Source organism: Pinus tabuliformis, chromosome 8 (genome assembly GCF_031772625.1).
Source record: "Pinus tabuliformis cultivar Carrire ecotype Pingquan chromosome 8, CPIR1, whole genome shotgun sequence".
Taxonomy (NCBI): domain Eukaryota; kingdom Viridiplantae; phylum Streptophyta; class Pinopsida; order Pinales; family Pinaceae; genus Pinus; species Pinus tabuliformis.
In genome coordinates, this window is record NC_142294.1 from 1587686475 (window position 1) to 1587705193 (window position 18719).

Sequence of the window (18719 nt, forward strand, 5' to 3'; positions counted from 1 at the left end):
TATTATATCCTCTTCCTGAGCACTACTTAAGCAGAAATAAAATCTCAACAGGTTAAAGCACCTAAATGTTTAACATCTTTTATAATGAGATAACCTTTGGCCATCAACAGGGTACATATCTCTTACCAATTCCTCATACCAGATACCACAAAAGGAAGACACAAAACTTACCTCAATGGTAAAAACAGATGTACCTTTGAGTTTCCAGATAAAGAACAAAGTACTCTCTAACTTAGTTCCAAATTCCCATTAAAGCAGAAATCACAAGGAAAAGTCGACAATTCAACATTCTAGTGAATCACTCCATGAAACAAATAAGATCTCTGCATCGGGACTTCCTGTCAGCAGTCTCTATCAAACGAACAATCCCAAAAATATGCTTCAACGTCTCCAATTCGCCACATCATGCACAAGCCATTCGTTACTCCACTCTTTCCTAAGAAAGCTTTTGTTGGCAGAGCTTGGTAAATGACCAACCAAGTAAAAGAACCTTAGTTTGTATGAAAGGAAAATAAACCAAACACTATGCAGCTTGCATATCCATCTATTCTCTGGAATAGAAGAACTCCATCTAGCATTAAGAACTGGAACCCGTGATTGTTTTTGGTGCAACAAGGAGTGAAGATTCTTCAAATCATAACTCCAAATTCGCTTACCAAAAACCCAACATCAATCTCTCTATGTCAGGCCATGTATTTGAATATCCATCTTGTACAAGTCTTTAGAGAGAATCAGGTTTTGAATATCTCATACAGTCTCTGTTCGAGGAGAGGAGTCTTTTGCCTCACTAAACTTCTCCACTCTTCTCGTGATCTAGTCCCAGCATCTCCTAGATCCTTCCAATGAAATATGCTTTTTCTTCTTTGCCTTCCAGCGTAATACCACAGCACTTCTGCAACAAAATTACCATGTACTCGTGATGCAGGAGCATCCAGCACCCTTAGAAGAAGGGAGGAATCCAAGTGGAGTGAAGAGGAGCGCGTGGAACAGCGAAGCTAAACGAAGGGAGAAAAATAGAGGAAAGTCTGCTTTAAAGCAGAAAAACAGATTTAAAGTGGATTTAAAGCGGATAAGTTTAAAGCAGATTTAAAGCGGATAAGATGGATATGACTTACTATATTGTTAACAACCATGCACGCTTTTGGAGAGCTTTCACTGGAGAAAAATAAGGAGAAGATCTGATCGATCCTTCCTAATGCGTCTTATATAAATGTAATGTGATAGGGTGTGAGAGATATCTGATTTGTGAGGAAATTGTGAGTGAGCAAGATGTAACCGAGAGCGAGCTTGTTCTAAGGCTGCAATGCCTTAGATGTAAGCGATTTTTGTATGTAATCAAATTAATGCATTCTGTTGATTTCCTGCATGTTGAGCTATGGATTTTGTAGTTTAAATCTATGAGTTAATTTCTGTGTGCGAGTTTGTTGATCGACATTGATCACTTACGGGATCAATGGTGACCTGAATTATTGCGTAACAGTTATATATATGTTGACCGAATATAATTGTGTGTGGATAATGCTGTTCGGTTTAATGTCGAATTGCCTCAGTCGAACTTCGCATCGGAACCCAAAGGTAACCCATATCGTTGGACGCAAATTGCTATGAGTCAGGATTGGAAATCAATTCGGATCCGGGAACTTCGGATCGGAGCCGTGGAGAATTACATCGGCGTTGTGAAATTGGCGTAAGTCGGAATTTGGATCGCTTTAAACAGTTATTGGTATCATATCGGTGCGCATTAGAGTATAGAGGTTGCATTGGGCCGTAATGGTGGAATCGGGTGACAGTTAAGTGGCATTCAATCCTAATGATTGAGACTGCCGATTGATATTATATCAGTGCAGATTCGACATATCGTAATACAACAACTCTTGTGGCATATCGTAATACAACAATTGGCAAATCGATTCGGCATCGAATAAATGAAATCTAGGTTGCTGCAATTGGTTTGAAAGCGTTCAAAGACTACTTCCTATGATAAGGGATGGCTCAATATTTAATGAAGATCCACGTTTTAAAAGTTAAACCGCTTTCGATAAGGCTTTGTGGGCCATAACCCACAAGCCCAGGTTCGAGATATTTATATGAAAAGGGATTTTGGCTTTACCCCAAGATCTCCTTTTCATCATTTTGGTATCAGAGCAGGGAAAGTTTCCTGCGAGGAGAAGGATTCCAGAGAGAAAGAAGAAAAAGCAGGAGGCACAGTTGGTTATGCTGGAGAGTTTGTGGTCTTACTGTCACACAGAGAACGACAGCTGAAGGTGATAAGATCGCAGCAAACCTAGAGCAAGGTGTGCTCATATGGTTCCAGAGGAGAGAACCTGAAGGATGCCAAAAGACCGAGTGTGGAGAGCTTGGTGAGGTATCGTGTAGCAAAGGAAGACTGTTACTGCAGAGGTTTGGTTGCAGCTCACAGAAGACCATGAAGGCAGTTCCACTGAAGATATGAAGTGGGTAGAATTGATAAGGACAATGAGAAGCATATGACCAGGAGGTCATAAACTTTTGTGCCTCGGGAGTCTGATGCAGGAGCATCCAGCACCCTTAGAAGAAGAGAGGAATCCAAGCAGAGTGAAGAGGAGCGCGTGGAACAACGAAGCTGAACGAAGGGAGAAAAACAAAGGAAAGTCTGCTTTAAAGCAGAAAAACAGATTTAAAGTGGATTTAAAGCGGATAAGTTTAAAGCAGATTTAAAGCGGATAAGATGGATACGACTTACTATTGTTAACAGCCATGCACGTTTTTTTGGAGAGCTTACACTGGAGAAAAATAAGGAGAAGATCTGATCGATCCTTCCTAATGCGTCTTATATAAATGTAATGTTATAGGGTGTGAGAGATATCTGATTTGTTAGGAAATTGTGAGTGAGCAAGATGTAACCAAGAGCGAGCTTGTTCTAAGGCTGCAATGCCTTAGATGTAAGCGATTTTTGTATATAATCAAATTAATGCATTCTGTTGATTTCCTGCGTGTTGAGCTATGGATTTTGTAATTTATATCTATGAGTTAATTTCTGTGTGCGAGTTTGTTGATCGACATTGATCACTTACGGGATCAATGGCGACCTGAATTATTGCGTAACTGTTATATATATGTTGACCGAATATAATTGTGTGTGGATAATGTTGTTCGGTTTAATGTCGAATTTCCTCAGTCGAACTTCGCATCGGAACCCAAAGGTAACCCATATCATCGGACGCAAATTGCTATGAGTCAGGATTGGAAATCAAGTCGGATCTAGGAACTTTGGATCGAAGCCGTGGAGAATTACATCGGCGTTGTGAAATTGGCGTAAGTCAGAATTTGGATCGCTTTAAACAGTTATTGGTATCATATCGGTGCGCATTAGAGTATAGAGGTTGCATTGGGCCGGAATGGTGGAATCGGGCGACAGTTAAGTGGCATTCAATCCTAATGATTGAGACCGCCGATTGATATTATATCAGTGCAGGTTCGACATATCGTAATACAACAATTGGCAAATCGATTCAGCATCTAATAAATGAAATCTGGGTTGTTGAAATTGGTTTGAAAGCGTTCAAAGACTGCTTCCAATGATAAGGGATGGCTCAATATTTAATGAAGATCCATGTTTTAAAAGTTAAACCGCTTCCAATAAGGCTTTGTGGGCCATAACCCACAGGCCCAGGTTCGAGATTTTTATATGAAAAGGGATTTTGGCTTTACCCCAAGATCTCCTTTTCATCAACTCACCAAAGCCAAAGGAAGTCGGGCTAAGTTCTTGTTTTACCAATTTGGCAACCAAGTGCCAAGGTAAGTCCCAACCAACTTTGTTCCCTAAAAGTTCTACTCTATCAATTTGGCAATATATTTTCAAGCCGACCACATATGTAGCAGATAATAAAGAAGTACCAAATTTAAATCAAGTGAGGCAAAGAGATAACGTCATATAAGCAAAAGGGACAATGGATTTTAAGGACACACTAATTCTGCACAATCATGTGTCTCAAAAGGACCTGGCAAAAACTTGAACCCTCCAAACCCTCACAATCCATTTATCTTTTAAAATATTTCCCCAAGAATAAAAATCAATCAAACCCATACCGCCCTGATCTATTGGAAAAATGTAAACATCCCAAGGGACCACTAGGAACCCACAAACGCCTCAATACTTGGTGCACAAAAAGGATCTTAGAATTTGCTCCAATTGCTTAAACTGAGCTCGGAAGGGGGGTCAACCAAATAAATAATATATATGGGAAGCTGCAATAGCTGTAAACTTACCGGCAAAAGGTTTACTGAAAAAAACTTACCAGCAAAAGGCAGATCCTCAAATTGCAAAAATTTCAAAAGTGAAGCTTTTACTACACTTAACTTCTACGGACACCAATCCCACATAGCATGTGGAGATAAGGAAGAGTACTAAAAAGGAATATCAAAATAATGGACAATAACATCAAGCTTGATGCAATTCAGGAATGAGCGGATATAAGAGGATCGTCAAGACCCAAAAACCAAAAATCATTCATGCTATCACTAACAACTGCACTTGAGGTAGAAGGACAAATGTCTAAGCGTTCCCTAGTACAATCAACTGAAAGTTACTCAATGTGCACTAAAAAACATGAACCATTGACAAACTAGTTCTTAATGATCCTTGCACCTTCTCAAAGGGAAATCCCTCTAATCCTTCCTTGGAATCTAGTAGTCTCCAAAAGGTGGCCCAAAACATCAACTAAAGGACAAATGTCTAAGCATTCCCTAGTACAATCAACTGAAAGTTACTCAATGTGCACTAAAAGACATGAACCATCGACAAACTGGTTCTTAATGATCCTTGCACCTTCTCAAAGGGAAATCCCTCTAATCCTTCCTTGGAATCTAGTAGTCTCCAAAAGGTGGCCCAAAACATCAACTAAAACATAGAGGTATCAAGTTAAAGGGCATCCTGGTCTACTAGATTAATGAAGAGAGATATAATCTAGAAAATAATTGTTAACTAAAACTATGTTCTTGGCATACAAAAATAGAGTATTCACCATGGGCACACATCAAGTTCCAAAACCAAGGTTCACCAACATCTCTATAATAAAGGACTAGTCAATGCTAGCATAAGCTTTCTAAAAATCAATAAGGAGGATTAATGTTTTTTCATCTGATTATCTTGTCCACTCCATTGTTTCACAGACATATATCATTGCATTCATGATAACTTTGCCCTACACAAACCTATTTGTTCATATTTGACAACTTGCATGAAAGTTTACAAGTACACAAAGCAACAAAGCGACAACAATGGCTAAAACTTTGGATGAAACATTGAACAATGTAATGGATCTTGAACCCCCAATTGTATCTCTACCTAAATTCTTTGGAAAACATTTAATTAGCCCTCGATTTAAGAAGTTGGTGTGGTGACGAGAGGAAAATGCTTCCTTGGCCATATGAAAGAGGTAATCACCAACCATTACTCACATTGATTTAAAAGTTCCAATGGTTGACCATATAGGTTGGGAGACTTGCCCTTAATGGAGTCGGCGGTTACAAAAAATTTCCAATGGTTGACCATATAGTTTGGGAGACTTGTAATTAATTGAGTTGGTATTTACAAAAATCTCTTCAAGAAGTCACTATCTAATACATCGTTATCCAAAGAGGAAATGTTAATGGGATCATTTTGAAACATTGATGCATAGATTCCACCTTGTTATTTGTCAGGGCACGTGGAGAAAAAATAGTCTGAAAATGTAACTTAAACACAGTTTTTATCTTAATAAGATTCATCTTCCAAAGATTCATCTGGCCTATGCAAGACAATAACCCTATCAATTCAATTCTTCCTCTTGAGAGAGTTGATGTGAAACTTTGAACCTTCATCCTCTTCCTAAATCCCCTAAAAATGTGCTCGTACATGTGCACCTCTAACCACATATTCCTCCTCTCAACTAATGCAAAACTCAAACTTAGCTACTTCCTCTTATAGGCTAAGGATATGAAGATCTTCCTCTAAGAAAATCTTGACATTCTCAAACATATTATTTGAAGATTTCAACTTTTTTCTTTGCATCCATGCTACTAATTTACCCCAACTCTTCATTCACTTCATTTTTCTATGGATAGTAGCTTCCCACCAATTGAGCCAACCCCTTTCCTTTTGTTGGTTGAAGGAAAGGTTCCAAACTTTGTGTATTGATAACCTCAAATTAGTTGAATCAGGGTGAGAACATTCATCTTGGAAAGGAAGAAAGTGTGATATCAAAAACATGTTCAATTGTGATAATGGTAGACATGGGAAGGTGATTGGATTCCATTGCATCCATAATTACTTGTCTGGCTTGACTTTCACTCTATCTTTACCTTGCTACAAATTCCACCAATTAAACTAGCGACCATAATTCAGGCCCGTCTTCTTCCGGTTATGGTAAAAAATTAGAGATAACACAACCAATACCACCTTCCCTATCTCCAATTTGCTCAACCATATCGACGTCTCCACACAAAACCATTTTTCATTTGGCAAAGAAACAACCATCCAACAATCCCATATCACACATCTCTCGAAACTAGAATTAGTATCATAAATGAAACACAAACCTACAAGTTTATCCTTTAGCTTCATGTAAACAATATGCATCTATTATTGGCATCCAATCAATGATCAATCACAAAACTCTATAAGAAATCGGAAACAATGAGAACACTGACATTCCCTACCCGCATGTGGTGTGTAGCCCATAGTAGACCTCTCACAACAAAAAGTCATTCAACATCTCAACTCAAAGCCACCATACTTAAACTCCCTAGAGAAAAATCACATTTGGCTTAGAAGAATCTTGATCAATCACAAGAACTCTAAAAGAAGTGGGAAATAACTAGAACACTACCATTGCCTCCTTGCACATGGTGAGTAGTCGAGAATGGAACTCTCGACCAAAAGTTCATTCAACATATCAATTCAAAGCCACTAGATTAATTTTCCTAAAGAAATATAGCATAATTAGCTTGAATTCCTTTCTAAATCTTCTTACAGACTATTTACAACTTGATATGGTCATCCCTCTAACTTTCCAAGATGAGGGACAACTTAGTTAGAGAGAGAGTCCCTATCAAAGTTGCCAGTTCTATTATCAAAGTTGAAAATAACCTAGAGTGGAATATTAATAATCAAGGGGGTGTTTAACAACATCTTTATATGATTTAAGGCAAACACTAACACCTTGCACTAATGCTACACCTTCCTAACCACACTGGGATAAAGCTTCTTCCCTATTATCACTTTTGACCCCCCATCCTTCTTTAATATGAATGGAATCTTACATGATTTATTCGGGCTTTTCAATGGTAGGAGAAGGGGAAGTGGGCCTCAAATGATGAATTATCTTCCCTGCTGTCTCCTTGAGATGACACTATCGTAAAGAGGTATTTGAAAAAAAATCTAAGACCATTTTTTCTACATTTTCAGTAGGGTCTTATGGTTGTTCAAAACATACTATTATGAGGAAATAGTGAATAAGGTGATTTCTGAATTTAGCATGCATAAGTATACAATACAAATATTTTGAATATTTTGAGTAGGTGTTTATGGTTTTCCGAGCTTAGTATTACAAGATAAATAGTGAATGAAAGCTAACATGGTATACATGTTTGAGTGTGAGTGATTGCGTGTGCGTTGCCTCTACGCCCTGCCCTCCTTCGGCCCTGCGGCTCTCAGCTTGCCCCCGCCTGGCAGCCCTGCTGCTGGGCTTCTGGAGCTCCTGCGCCCTGTTCTCCATTGGACCGGCGTTTCTCTGAAGGCTCCTGCCTGCCAGCCTCTGCAACCCGCTTGAGTTTGTCCTCCGTCAGCTCGGATGGCCCCTCCGGAGGCTCCACCGGAGGAGGCAGCGCAACAGCAAGCTTTTTCAGCTCTGATAAACTCCCTTCCTCCTCAGCGAACTCGCCCTTCGATCTCCAAGTTTGTTAAAAAAATCGAGGGGTTACAGGAAGTCTCTCTCCCTCCTACTTTGCCAAGAATGGTTGCTCTTGCTCTTGCGGAAAAAGGACTTATAGGGCAGTTTACAGGTCTCTGGCCCTCACCAAAAATAGTTCAGAGGTGGGTGGAAAGGAACTGGACAGATAAAATACAAGGGAAAATTTCTATCAGATTTTGTGGGAAGGGTTACTTCACCTTCCACTTTGAGACAAAGGAAGACAAGGATTTGATTTTCCACAACGGACCTTACTTCATGGATTCTAGAGGGTTGTACTTAAACAAATGGACACCGGACTTCGATCTGGAGCTGGATATCCCAAATGCGGTTCCTGTTTGGGTTCGTCTCCCTCATCTCCCATTGCATTGCTGGGGAGACGAATCAGTTCGTGCCATTGGAAATGCAGTCGGGAAATACATTGATCGGAGCGAGCCAAGAGATAATATGCAGGCCTATGCCCGAATTTGCGTTGAAGTGGATCTGGGCAAAGGTCTTCCTAAGGCCATTAAGCTTAAAGTTGATGACTGGTCGCACATTCAGCAGCTTGATTATGAGCAGATCCCATTCAAGTGTAAGGTATGTCACGAGTATGGTCACTTTGCTAATCGTTGCTCTAAGCTTTCTAATGTTGACAATAATCCGCAAGAAGAACAATGGGAAACGGTCAAAAAGAAAAAAACAGCCCCTAGCCACAAGCTGCCCAATGATGCTGGACCTTCCTCTCATAACCCTCCCATCTCACTCAATCCTTCCGCCCCACCCTCTCCCCCTCTTCCCTCCTCCCCTCAAGCTCCTCAATCTTCTGCCCGCCAGCTGAATCCCCTTCCTTCTTCTCCCTCCTCAAATCCCTTTCATGTTCTTTCCCTTCCTGAAGACTCCCCTGTTCAATCTGAGCCTCCCTCTTCTCCCCGTATCTTGGTCATTCCCTCCTCCCTCCCATCAGATCCTCCCCCTCCTAGAATCACTCGAAGCAATTCCAAAGATCATGGGTCTTCTCTAGATGGTCAAAAGAAGCCGGGAAGAAAATCTTCCAAACAGCACAGGGATGAGAACGCTCAAAAAGACATAGCTCTAGGACTCCAGAATCCTATAGAATCATACATACAAGGATCAATAGATAAAGAAACAACAGTAAAGATAAGGGAGGGAGAGCAACTCCTCGAATCACACTTTTGAAATGATTAAAATTCTTTCATGGAACAGCAGGGGACTAGGGCACCCCTCCAAAATCAATGCCTTAAAGGATCTTATAAATCAAGAGCAACCATCCATTATCTTATTGCAGGAAACAAAACAGAGAAAGTCAGAAATTGATAAGATCATTGTCCATCATAAGCGTTATACAGGATGCACATGTGAATCCAGAGGTGCCTCAGGCAGGATTACTACTATTTGGAATCAGGAAGAGTGGAACAGGGAAGCTGAAGTAATAGAACAGCATTGGATAAAGACAATGTTGAGGAACAATAAGAGCAATCAGCAGATTGTAATTTACAACGTCTACGCCCCCAATCATTACAGGGACAAAGAAGTCTGCTGGGATTCCCTCAACAAGAACATAATAGAAGAAGACAGTAGCAATATTATCTTAGGGGGCGATTTAAATTTGATATTACATGCCAATGAAAAACGTGGGGGCAGCTTCACTCCCGATCCATTTAGAAATCAGCTGGAAACAATAATGCAACACGGTGATCTGATTGACATCATACCAAAAAACCGAAAATACACCTGGAATAATCGCAGATTGGGTAGTAGCAACATTATGGAGAGACTGGATCGGTTTCTGGTTAACATCTCCTTTCTTTCCTCATATTCAGCTGTCAACGTCACCATTCTGCCCTTCGCTGTCTCAGATCACTATCCCATTATTTTAACTATTGATTCGCACAGCCCTCTTGGGCCTCTTCCCTTTAAGTACAATCACATTTGGAGCGATTATCCAGAAGCCAAAAGCCTGATACAGCAAACCTGGCGTCAACACATTGAAGGATCTCCAGGATTTATATGGGAAAGCAAATTAAAAAATGTGAAAAGAGCGCTCAAAAATTGGGCCAAAACGCAGTATGATGAACCAGAGGAAAAAAAAGAGAGGTGAAAGCCAAAATTGAAGATTTCCATTCTACAATAGAAAATCAAGAGTATCATCAGGTTGAAAAGATTCAAGAAGAAAAGCTTTATAATCAGTTATGCAGCATCAAAAGAGAGGAGGAAGAAAAATGGCGTATAAAATCTAGGCAGACTTGGCTGAAAAGCGGAGATAAGAATACCTCTTTCTTTCATAAGCAAGCCACTGTTCGGCAAATTAAAAACAACATAACAGCCATCATAGACAATGCAGGGACCCAACACACTGATCAAACAGCCATTAAAAGTGCTGCCTCAAACCATTTCAAGGAGCTCCTAACTGAAACAGGGGAGGAAGAACCCTACGCTGACCTCTTGCAGCATTTGCCAACAAAGATCACAGCAGACTTAAATAAAAGGTTGACAGAAGAGATAAAAGAGGAAGAAATTAAGGAAGCAATTTGGTGTCTTCAGCCCAACAAGGCACCCGGACCGGACGGCTTCCCAATATGTTTTTATAGAGAATATTGGGAGTTGATAAAAAAGGATCTCATAAAATACTTCAAATGGATTCAGAGGAAAGGAAAAATAGGAGGCTACACAAATTCAACACACCTGGCCCTCATCCCAAAGGAGAACCGCCCTTCTAACTTCTCCCGATTCAGGCCAATATCTTTATGCAACTCCTCCTATAAAATCTTCACAAAAATCCTTGCCTCCCGTCTCAAACCTCTTCTGCCGATGTTAATTTCAGAAAACCAAGGAGGCTTCATGGCTAACAGGCAAATATCCGACTCCATTCTCTTGGTTCAGGAAGCCATTCATTCTAGTCATTCCAGGAATGAAAAGGGCTTCATTCTGAAATTGGACTTGGCAAATGCCTTTGACAGGGTAAGGCATTCCTTTCTTTTTGTTGTACTTCAGAAAATGGGTTTTTCTCCCTCCTTACTTGATATTATAAGAGCCTGTATCTCTGGCCCTTGGATTGCTCCTCTTATCAATGGTAGACCTGGACCTTCTTTCCGTTCCTCAAGGGGTTTAAGACAAGGCTGCCCCTTATCCCCTTATCTTTTCCTCTTAATGGCAGAGTCTTTCAGCTGTGCGCTTGACCATAAGAGGCAGGCAGGTCTCATCACTGGTATCAAATTTGAAGATGGAGTGAAAAACATCAACCATTCTCAATTTGCTGATGACACTCTGCTGCTGGGAGGGGCGACTACGATCATAGCTCGAAGATTCAAATCCTTGCTAGATCAATTCATGAGATATTCAGGGGGCCAGATTAACCATCTCAAAAGCTGCATTTATGGATGGAATGCCTCAGCTCAAACGATTCAAAGCATTGCCACTATATTTGGTGTCCCTTGCAAGTTAAATTGGGACTATTTCAGCTACCTGGGAATGCCGGTGAGTATTGGGAATGCAAGGGCAGATGTCTGGGAATTAACCTTAGACAAAATGAAAAGAAAAGTCCAGAGATGGGGAACCTCTTGGCTCAATCCAGCTGGACGGCTGGTGCTTCTCAAATCGGGTCTTTCCTCCCTCCCCCTTTATCAATTTTCCCTGGCCCAGGCTCCAGCTTCTTTCCACCGTAAAATGGACAGTATCCTCAGATTCTTCCTTTGGCAGGGAGGGAAAAATGAGAAGAAAAAATTCAACTTGGTTGGATGGAAACAAGTCATACAAAACCAGGAGAAAGGAGGCCTTGGCATTAGATCCCCAACCCTCATGAATATAGCTTTTGGAGGAAAGTTGATATGGAGACTCATTGAAAACCAAACAGCCTGGTGGAAAAAAGTCCTGGAGGCAAAATACCTCAGCCAACCAAGGCAGCATCTTCTTGAAGCTGAGATCCCCAACAGAAACTGCACAAAGATTTGGAAGCTATGTAAAAAAGCCATCACCTTCATGGCGCAAAACGTTTCTAAGGTGCCCAAAGGAGGTAAGGAAGTCAACATCGGCACTGATAAAATCATGGGAAATCCACCAATCAACAGCCTCCCAGGTATGGATTCAATAACACTCTTCCTCCAAAGTAAAGGGATATGTAACTTAAACCAAATTTCTCAATGGGATGCATTATCCCATGCTTGGATGCAATGGAATTTTCCTCCCATCCCTCAACGACTCAAAGGCAACTTTGATAACTTCTGTAAACATCTGCACAACATTGCTCCCACCTTTGAAAATGACAAGGACGATTTCAGATGGGACCCCACAGGCACTAGCTACACAATACAAGCAGGGTATGATTATTTGAACAGCAAGGAACACCCAGCGCCAACATGGATACACTGGAAAACTGTATGGAAAGCAGAAGCAATTCCTAAAGTTAAATTCTTCATGTGGACACTTTTGAAAGAAAAAACTCTCACTGCAGAGAACCTTAAAAAAAGAGGCATTGTTGGACCTTCCAGATGTCCTAATTGCCAAGATGCAGAGGAGTCTATACAACATCTTTTTATCTCATGCCCTTTCGCAGTCTCTTGTTGGAGTAGCATCAATCCTTCCACGCCCCTCATCTGGAATTCTCAGCAATCTATTGGAGAAGCTCTAAACAACTGGAAAAGAAATTACCCCTGGCAATCCATGAAACATAATCCTGCTAAGAGAGTGTGGGATGCCCTCCCTCTTGCTATCTTATGGAGGATATGGATCGCTCGGAACAACATGATATTTAGAGATAAAGAGACTTCTATCAGGCATCTCTGTATTAAGGCAAAAAGTCTGGCGGTTGAAACTATTGCTTCTAAGCTCACAAAAAAAATTGACATATCTAGCCTATGGGCCGAGGAAAAAGACTTCATCAGAAATCTAATAGAAAAGATAAGTATTCCCCTAACAGTGAATTCCTGCAGCAATCTGGGCAAGGCTAACAGTTTCAGATGGAAAATTCGATTAAAGCAGATCGACTTCAACAACTGGCTTCGCTCAAGTAACATCCACTCCTTGTTTTTTGACGGTGCCTCTAAATCTAATCCGGGAGCTGCGAGAGCAGGGGGCATTATCTTCAATCCCTTTGGTGAGCCCTTAGTCTCATTTGAATGGGGTTTGGGGATCCTCTCAAACAACAGAGCTGAGGCTCTGGCCCTCTACCAAGGCATACTTCAGCTATAGACACAGGGAATCAAAAAAGCTCTCATCTTCGGTGACTCTGCTATCATTATTAATTTAATGAACAGCAAGCGGAAAGCTTCTAATATTTTCTTGCAGCAAATCATCAACAGATGCAAAGTCTTGATTAACCATGATAAGGAATTCCAATTCTATCACATCCTTCGATCCATCAATCGAGAGGCTGACAAACGGGCCAGTCATGCTTGCTCTCGGCCCAAAGGAAGCTTGCTCTGTAACAATGAAGATTCATTTCAATTCCTCCCTTGATTTTCATGATTACTTTAAACTGTTTATGTCAAATGACCTGCGCTCCTGTCAAAGCGTACCCCGACCAAATCTTCTGTAATCCCGAGGCCCTCTGTTGCAATCAACCGATAATACCCTCATATCCCATTGCAGATCTTGTTGTATCTCCTAAATCTTGCTTCCCCTTTGGATTCCGTGAACGCCCTAGATCCTTTCACGTGATCTGGCACGCTTTGGGTCTCTGCCCACCTGCTATTTATCATGGGAAGCTTCCCTCTCATCTGCAAGTTCCCCTCTTCTCGTTCGTTTATCCCTCTGCTCTCGCTCCCTTGGTTAGCAGTTGGTTTTTGACTTCTAAATCTGTGATCGCTCCATCGATCAGGCTCCTTCCCGCCCGATTCTCCCTTTCTGGGTTGACAAGCATCTCCAGCTTGCCTCAGCGCAATCCTCCTTTGTCTTACTTTGCTTCCTATCGCTCAGCTTTAGTCTCTGTCTTAAATTCTGGAATTCCCCTCAGTTCTGTCTTCAATTTCCTGAGACCCCCTTCTACTCTTTCCCCTGCCACTCTGATTAACATATTGGTTATCATTGTCATTAATACAGCCTGTGGGAGCCTTCATTCAGTGTCGTTTCAAGTCCGATTTGAAGTTCTTTGGATGGATCGCAGTGAAGATTGTCTCCATTGTCGTGACCTGCAAGCAGAACTTGAGCAAGTTAGAGCTCACCAGCGTCTCTTGGATGAGAAAATCGAAGCTGCTTCCAGGATCATTTCAGCAAAATATGAAGCCGATATCAGCCTCTTCCTTCATCGCATCTCCTCTCTGCAGGAGCAATTCAACTCTCTTAAAAACACCTGTGCGCACATTCAGGAATCTGTTGATATTCTCAGGTATATGATGGACAAGATCAACGCCCCAAGTACCAGTTCCTCTAGCATAAAAATCGCAGAAGCTGACAGCCACCCGGAGAACTCCACTGCTCGACAAATCAGTCACATAAGCATAGATTAGATGTTTTGTAAAGTCAGTTTGCTATTGTTTCAGTTTGTCCGAATTTACACTTGTGTTAGAGTCCTTCAAGTAGATTATGAAAGCATTTCAGTGGAATCCTTCAATGTAATACAGCTGCAAGCTCATCCTATGAGCTCTTCTCTTGTATTGCTGGAGCTTAGTCTCCCCTTCTTTTTTTGAATACATACAGCACCCGATTTCGTAAAAAAAAAAAAACAAGATAAATAGTGAATAAGATGATTCTATGTTTGGCCTGCAAAGCATGCATTAAAAATATTTAAATATTGAAAATGTCTCAACCTTTTGTAATCGGATTTTTTTTTGGTCAAAACTAAAATAAATGGAAGAAGTTACTTCTTTTTTATTCAACTTTCATATACACCTAAGGGTTGGTCTTAAATAATATTTTCATTCATATAAAATTAATATGATTATTAATTAATTAAGAGAACATATTTTTATATGAGATTATCAATTAATTGAGAAAATATATTTATATATGAGGTTAATAGATTGTCAATTAATTGGAAATACATATTTACAAACTAGAAATTAGATCGAAATAGTATAATTTTCTGGATTTTTATCATTGAGATCAAAATATTATCTCCATGATTGCACATAAACTAAAGATCCAATAATATTTCAAATATGGTATTGGATTACATGTTAAGAAACACCATTCAAATTAAATATTAAACACTTAAATCCCCTGAGATGCAACATGATAACAATGGATTTGAGTGTCCAACACTAGTATATAAATCTTTTGAGATAAGGCATGTAGGGTAATGTCCATGAAGTTCTTCGGATCGAATCCCACGAAGCCCTACAAGGTCACCAACCAGCACTAGTATATAAACCTTCTGAGATGAGGCATGTAGGGTAATGTCCATGAAGTTCTTAGGATCAAATCCCACGAAGTCCTACAAGGTCACCAACCACCATTGCAATTGGTGGTGAAAACAATCCTTCATCAATGAACTAGGAAAAGAGAGAAAAGATACATGGAATGGTATTGGGAAAATACCAACTCTCTCATTTTCCCCTCGAAGTACATGAGGGGTGAATTCTAGTTCGATATTATCAAAATGAAATCAAGCATAATACCAATATAGTGTCATACTATAGATACAATGCTAATGACAAATAATTAGTAGGGTAGGTTTTTTTCTTTGTTGGTTTGACCTATGTGGGGATTTTAAACTTGGATCTCATGGTTTACATAATACTTCATATCATGGTAATCGCCCCTAATAAGCTAGATTCTTAGAATAATCTTACTAGTGACTAGTTATAGGTTACATATCATTATCCTCTTCTATTCTCATACCCATATCATAAAAGAAACATCTCTCATCATTGTTGAGTCTAGAGGCTCTTTATAGCCTAGCATGAGAAAGTTGTCATGTGAATTAGATAATAAAAAAATAATTACATTAATTAATTAAAAATTACAAAATAATTTAAAAGTGAAAAAAATACAAATCCAATTTAAAATAATTTTAAATTTATGTTTTTGAATTAGAACTATAAAGAAAAAAAAATTGTTGATTTTACCATATATCAATAACAATGGTAGTAAAGATTTATTTAAAAAAAATAAAATTTGTTAATTTTACAGTATGTTAAAAATAATAATAACAAAATTTACGTTTCATTATAAATTGGTTTTGGAAAAAAAAAAAAATTAATTAATTTGTAATAAAGAAAAAAAAGTTAATAAAAAAATGATTGCAATTATTAATTAACATCTAATATATATATTAAGATCAATGTATTACAAAATGACCTCTAGCGCGCGAGCGTGCACACACATATATATATAATAAAGTTTTTTATATGGAGAAAATGTTATATATGATAGTAAAAAATAAACCTCAAAAAATAGATCAATGTATTACAAAATAACATCTCTAATAAAATATATATATATATAATAAAGTGTTTTACAATTTAATAGGGAAAAGATGTTAGATGTGATAATAAAATATAAACCTCAAAAAACAATTGTAAATTCATATTAAAGTTGGATCTATCCGAAATGAAAAATATAAAATTTCTTGGAATAATTAGTATATTCATCTTAAAGTTGGATCTATCCGACATGAAAAAATATAAAATAATTTCTTAAAATATAATTATTTGATCATTTGATTAATATAAGAGAGTTTATCATTGAATATAAAAGAAGTAATATAATACACGTAATTATTTATTTTTTAAATTACACTATGATTAAAATAAATCTGCATTATAGGCGATGCCTCTTATGGAAAGTTACGTTCTCACAACTTGTACGATCTTTAAAGTAGAGTAAAAATAGGAATTTAAGATTAGTTAAGTCGAGTCACACCGTATGTACATTAAAGCATACGAGGACAAAAGGTAAAGCGACATTTGGGAAATGTGCTACAATATTTAAAGTAAAGTGAAAATAGGAAATTAGGTAAAGGGATATTTCGGAACTGTGCTGCAAAATCTAAAGTAAAGTGAAAATAGGAAATTAAGTTTTATTACTTTCTGGAAATTTATTTTGAAAATCATTCATTTAGCAAAATAACAATGTTTAAAAAAAACAATTATTATTAAATTAAAAAAAATAGATAAAATTTAAAAATAACCAAATAAATGAAACTTTAAATAAATAGAAAAATAAAAAAATATATAAAACTTTGTCATAGTTTATCTGAGGAATTGCTCGGAAGGTTATGGGAATTATAGTTATATTTAGAGAAAATCTGGTAAGGATTTTTGTAAATCCAAGTTATAGTTGTTAAATTTCAAAATTTTAGGTGTCGTACATATTTTTGATGGTGCTGAATCTATTTCCACCATCAAAAACAAGATTCAAACACTGCCTCTACAAGATTTTTTGAAATTTTTTTGCCCAGATTCAAGCTGCTTTTGATAGACGACTCCTAGAACTTTAATGAACATAAAAAACGAAGACCACAAAAACTGTGGCGATTTGAGTGGGCTTTTCCATGGCTGCACGTTGTTGGCATGCAGGGTGGGTACGCAACATTGACTCAGGAGCGCCATCATGGCTTCTCCGACCAGAGGTGTAAGGCCTTCGGAAATGTGCGATGCGATTGGGCGCTGGGTGACCCGGGCGCGTGCACGGGCAAACGCGGTTGTGCGATGGGCGGTCGTGCACGACGGTGCGATGACTGGTTATGCGAGCTGCGGTTGCAACCATATGCGACATTCCTTGGAGTTGTGCGTACACATGAGAAGGGAGCGTTGGAGTTTATACCCATGTTGGAGCTCATTGCGATGAGGGTTGGCCGACCTACGATGGAAGGGTGAGGCCGACTTGTAGAGCGCCCGAATAGATGCGAGTATGGGGTGTGTGAGCAGTCAGCTGGGTAGCCCACCCACATGCGAAGAAGTGTATATGTGTTGGAATGTTGGAGCGTTCAAACTCATCAACGAACTCGCTCATCATCATACGCACTTCGCTCTTGGAGAAGAGGTACTTGTGCGCAGATTTGAGGAGGGTTTAGCCGCATAGCTCATGCGCTCTCCTAGGATCCCACTTGGTGGAAACGCTCTTGGTGAGAGGTGAACGCGTTGGGCAAGACGTGCCCGGGGTGATCGTGCGGAGGTGTTGGTTGTGCCTAGACTTGGCGAGGGTGTCTTGGTGGCTCGGATGAGTGCCCGCCCATCATGCAAGTGTGCACGAAGACTTGTTGGAGTATTGGTTTGTAAACAGAGGTGTGTCTCGGTTGGAGGCGCCCGTGTGTGGCGACTTGGAGGCGCGCCCAAGTTGGGAAAATGACACGAGAGTGCGACGAGGTGAACAAAGGGTTGGAGAGTCGTGTGGCGACCGTGCGGGGGTGCTGACGAGCTGGGTAACCAAGTTTGCCGAAGTTGTGAAAATTGACTAAGTGTAAATTTGGGGTTTCCCAAGATTTAGCTTGTACTTTGTAAAAGTGAAGATTGTATAATATATTGATTCGGGCAGACTCATTGTTCAAGGAGTTGCCCCTCCGTTTATACTGTGCTATTGTCTTCTTCGTTTATAATTGCTGTTGATAATGAATGAGTATGGGTGTTCATTGGTATAAAGGCTAAACATAATAATACTTGGTTGCGAAACACAAACTAAGTAGGAGAAAAGTGAATTAGGCGTAGTCCACAAACATAAGTATTGGTGAAAAGAAAGTGTTCGGTGGTGCCGCACCTCGCTATAAGCGGTTGAAAGACTACCGGAGGTGTAGGGGCGTGACAGGTGGTATCAGAGCTCGGTTGGAGCTGGTGTTAGAGCAGGGTTGCACGTGACGAAGTGCAGGTGTGGATACACTTGGAAACTTGATAGTTGATGACAGTGGAAGCAGGTACT

General features: G+C 39.6%; 1 protein-coding gene across 1 annotated transcript; it reads left to right on the forward strand.

Annotated features, from left to right (window-relative positions):
- Nucleotides 1-8186: 8186 nt before the first annotated feature.
- LOC149242119 (uncharacterized) lies at nucleotides 8187-10029 on the forward strand. Its single transcript, XM_089370765.1, has 2 exons — nucleotides 8187-9062; nucleotides 9217-10029. Exons 1-2 carry the CDS (start codon nucleotides 8187-8189, stop codon nucleotides 10027-10029), a joined length of 1689 nt encoding a protein of 562 aa, XP_089226891.1.
- Nucleotides 10030-18719: the final 8690 nt, after the last annotated feature.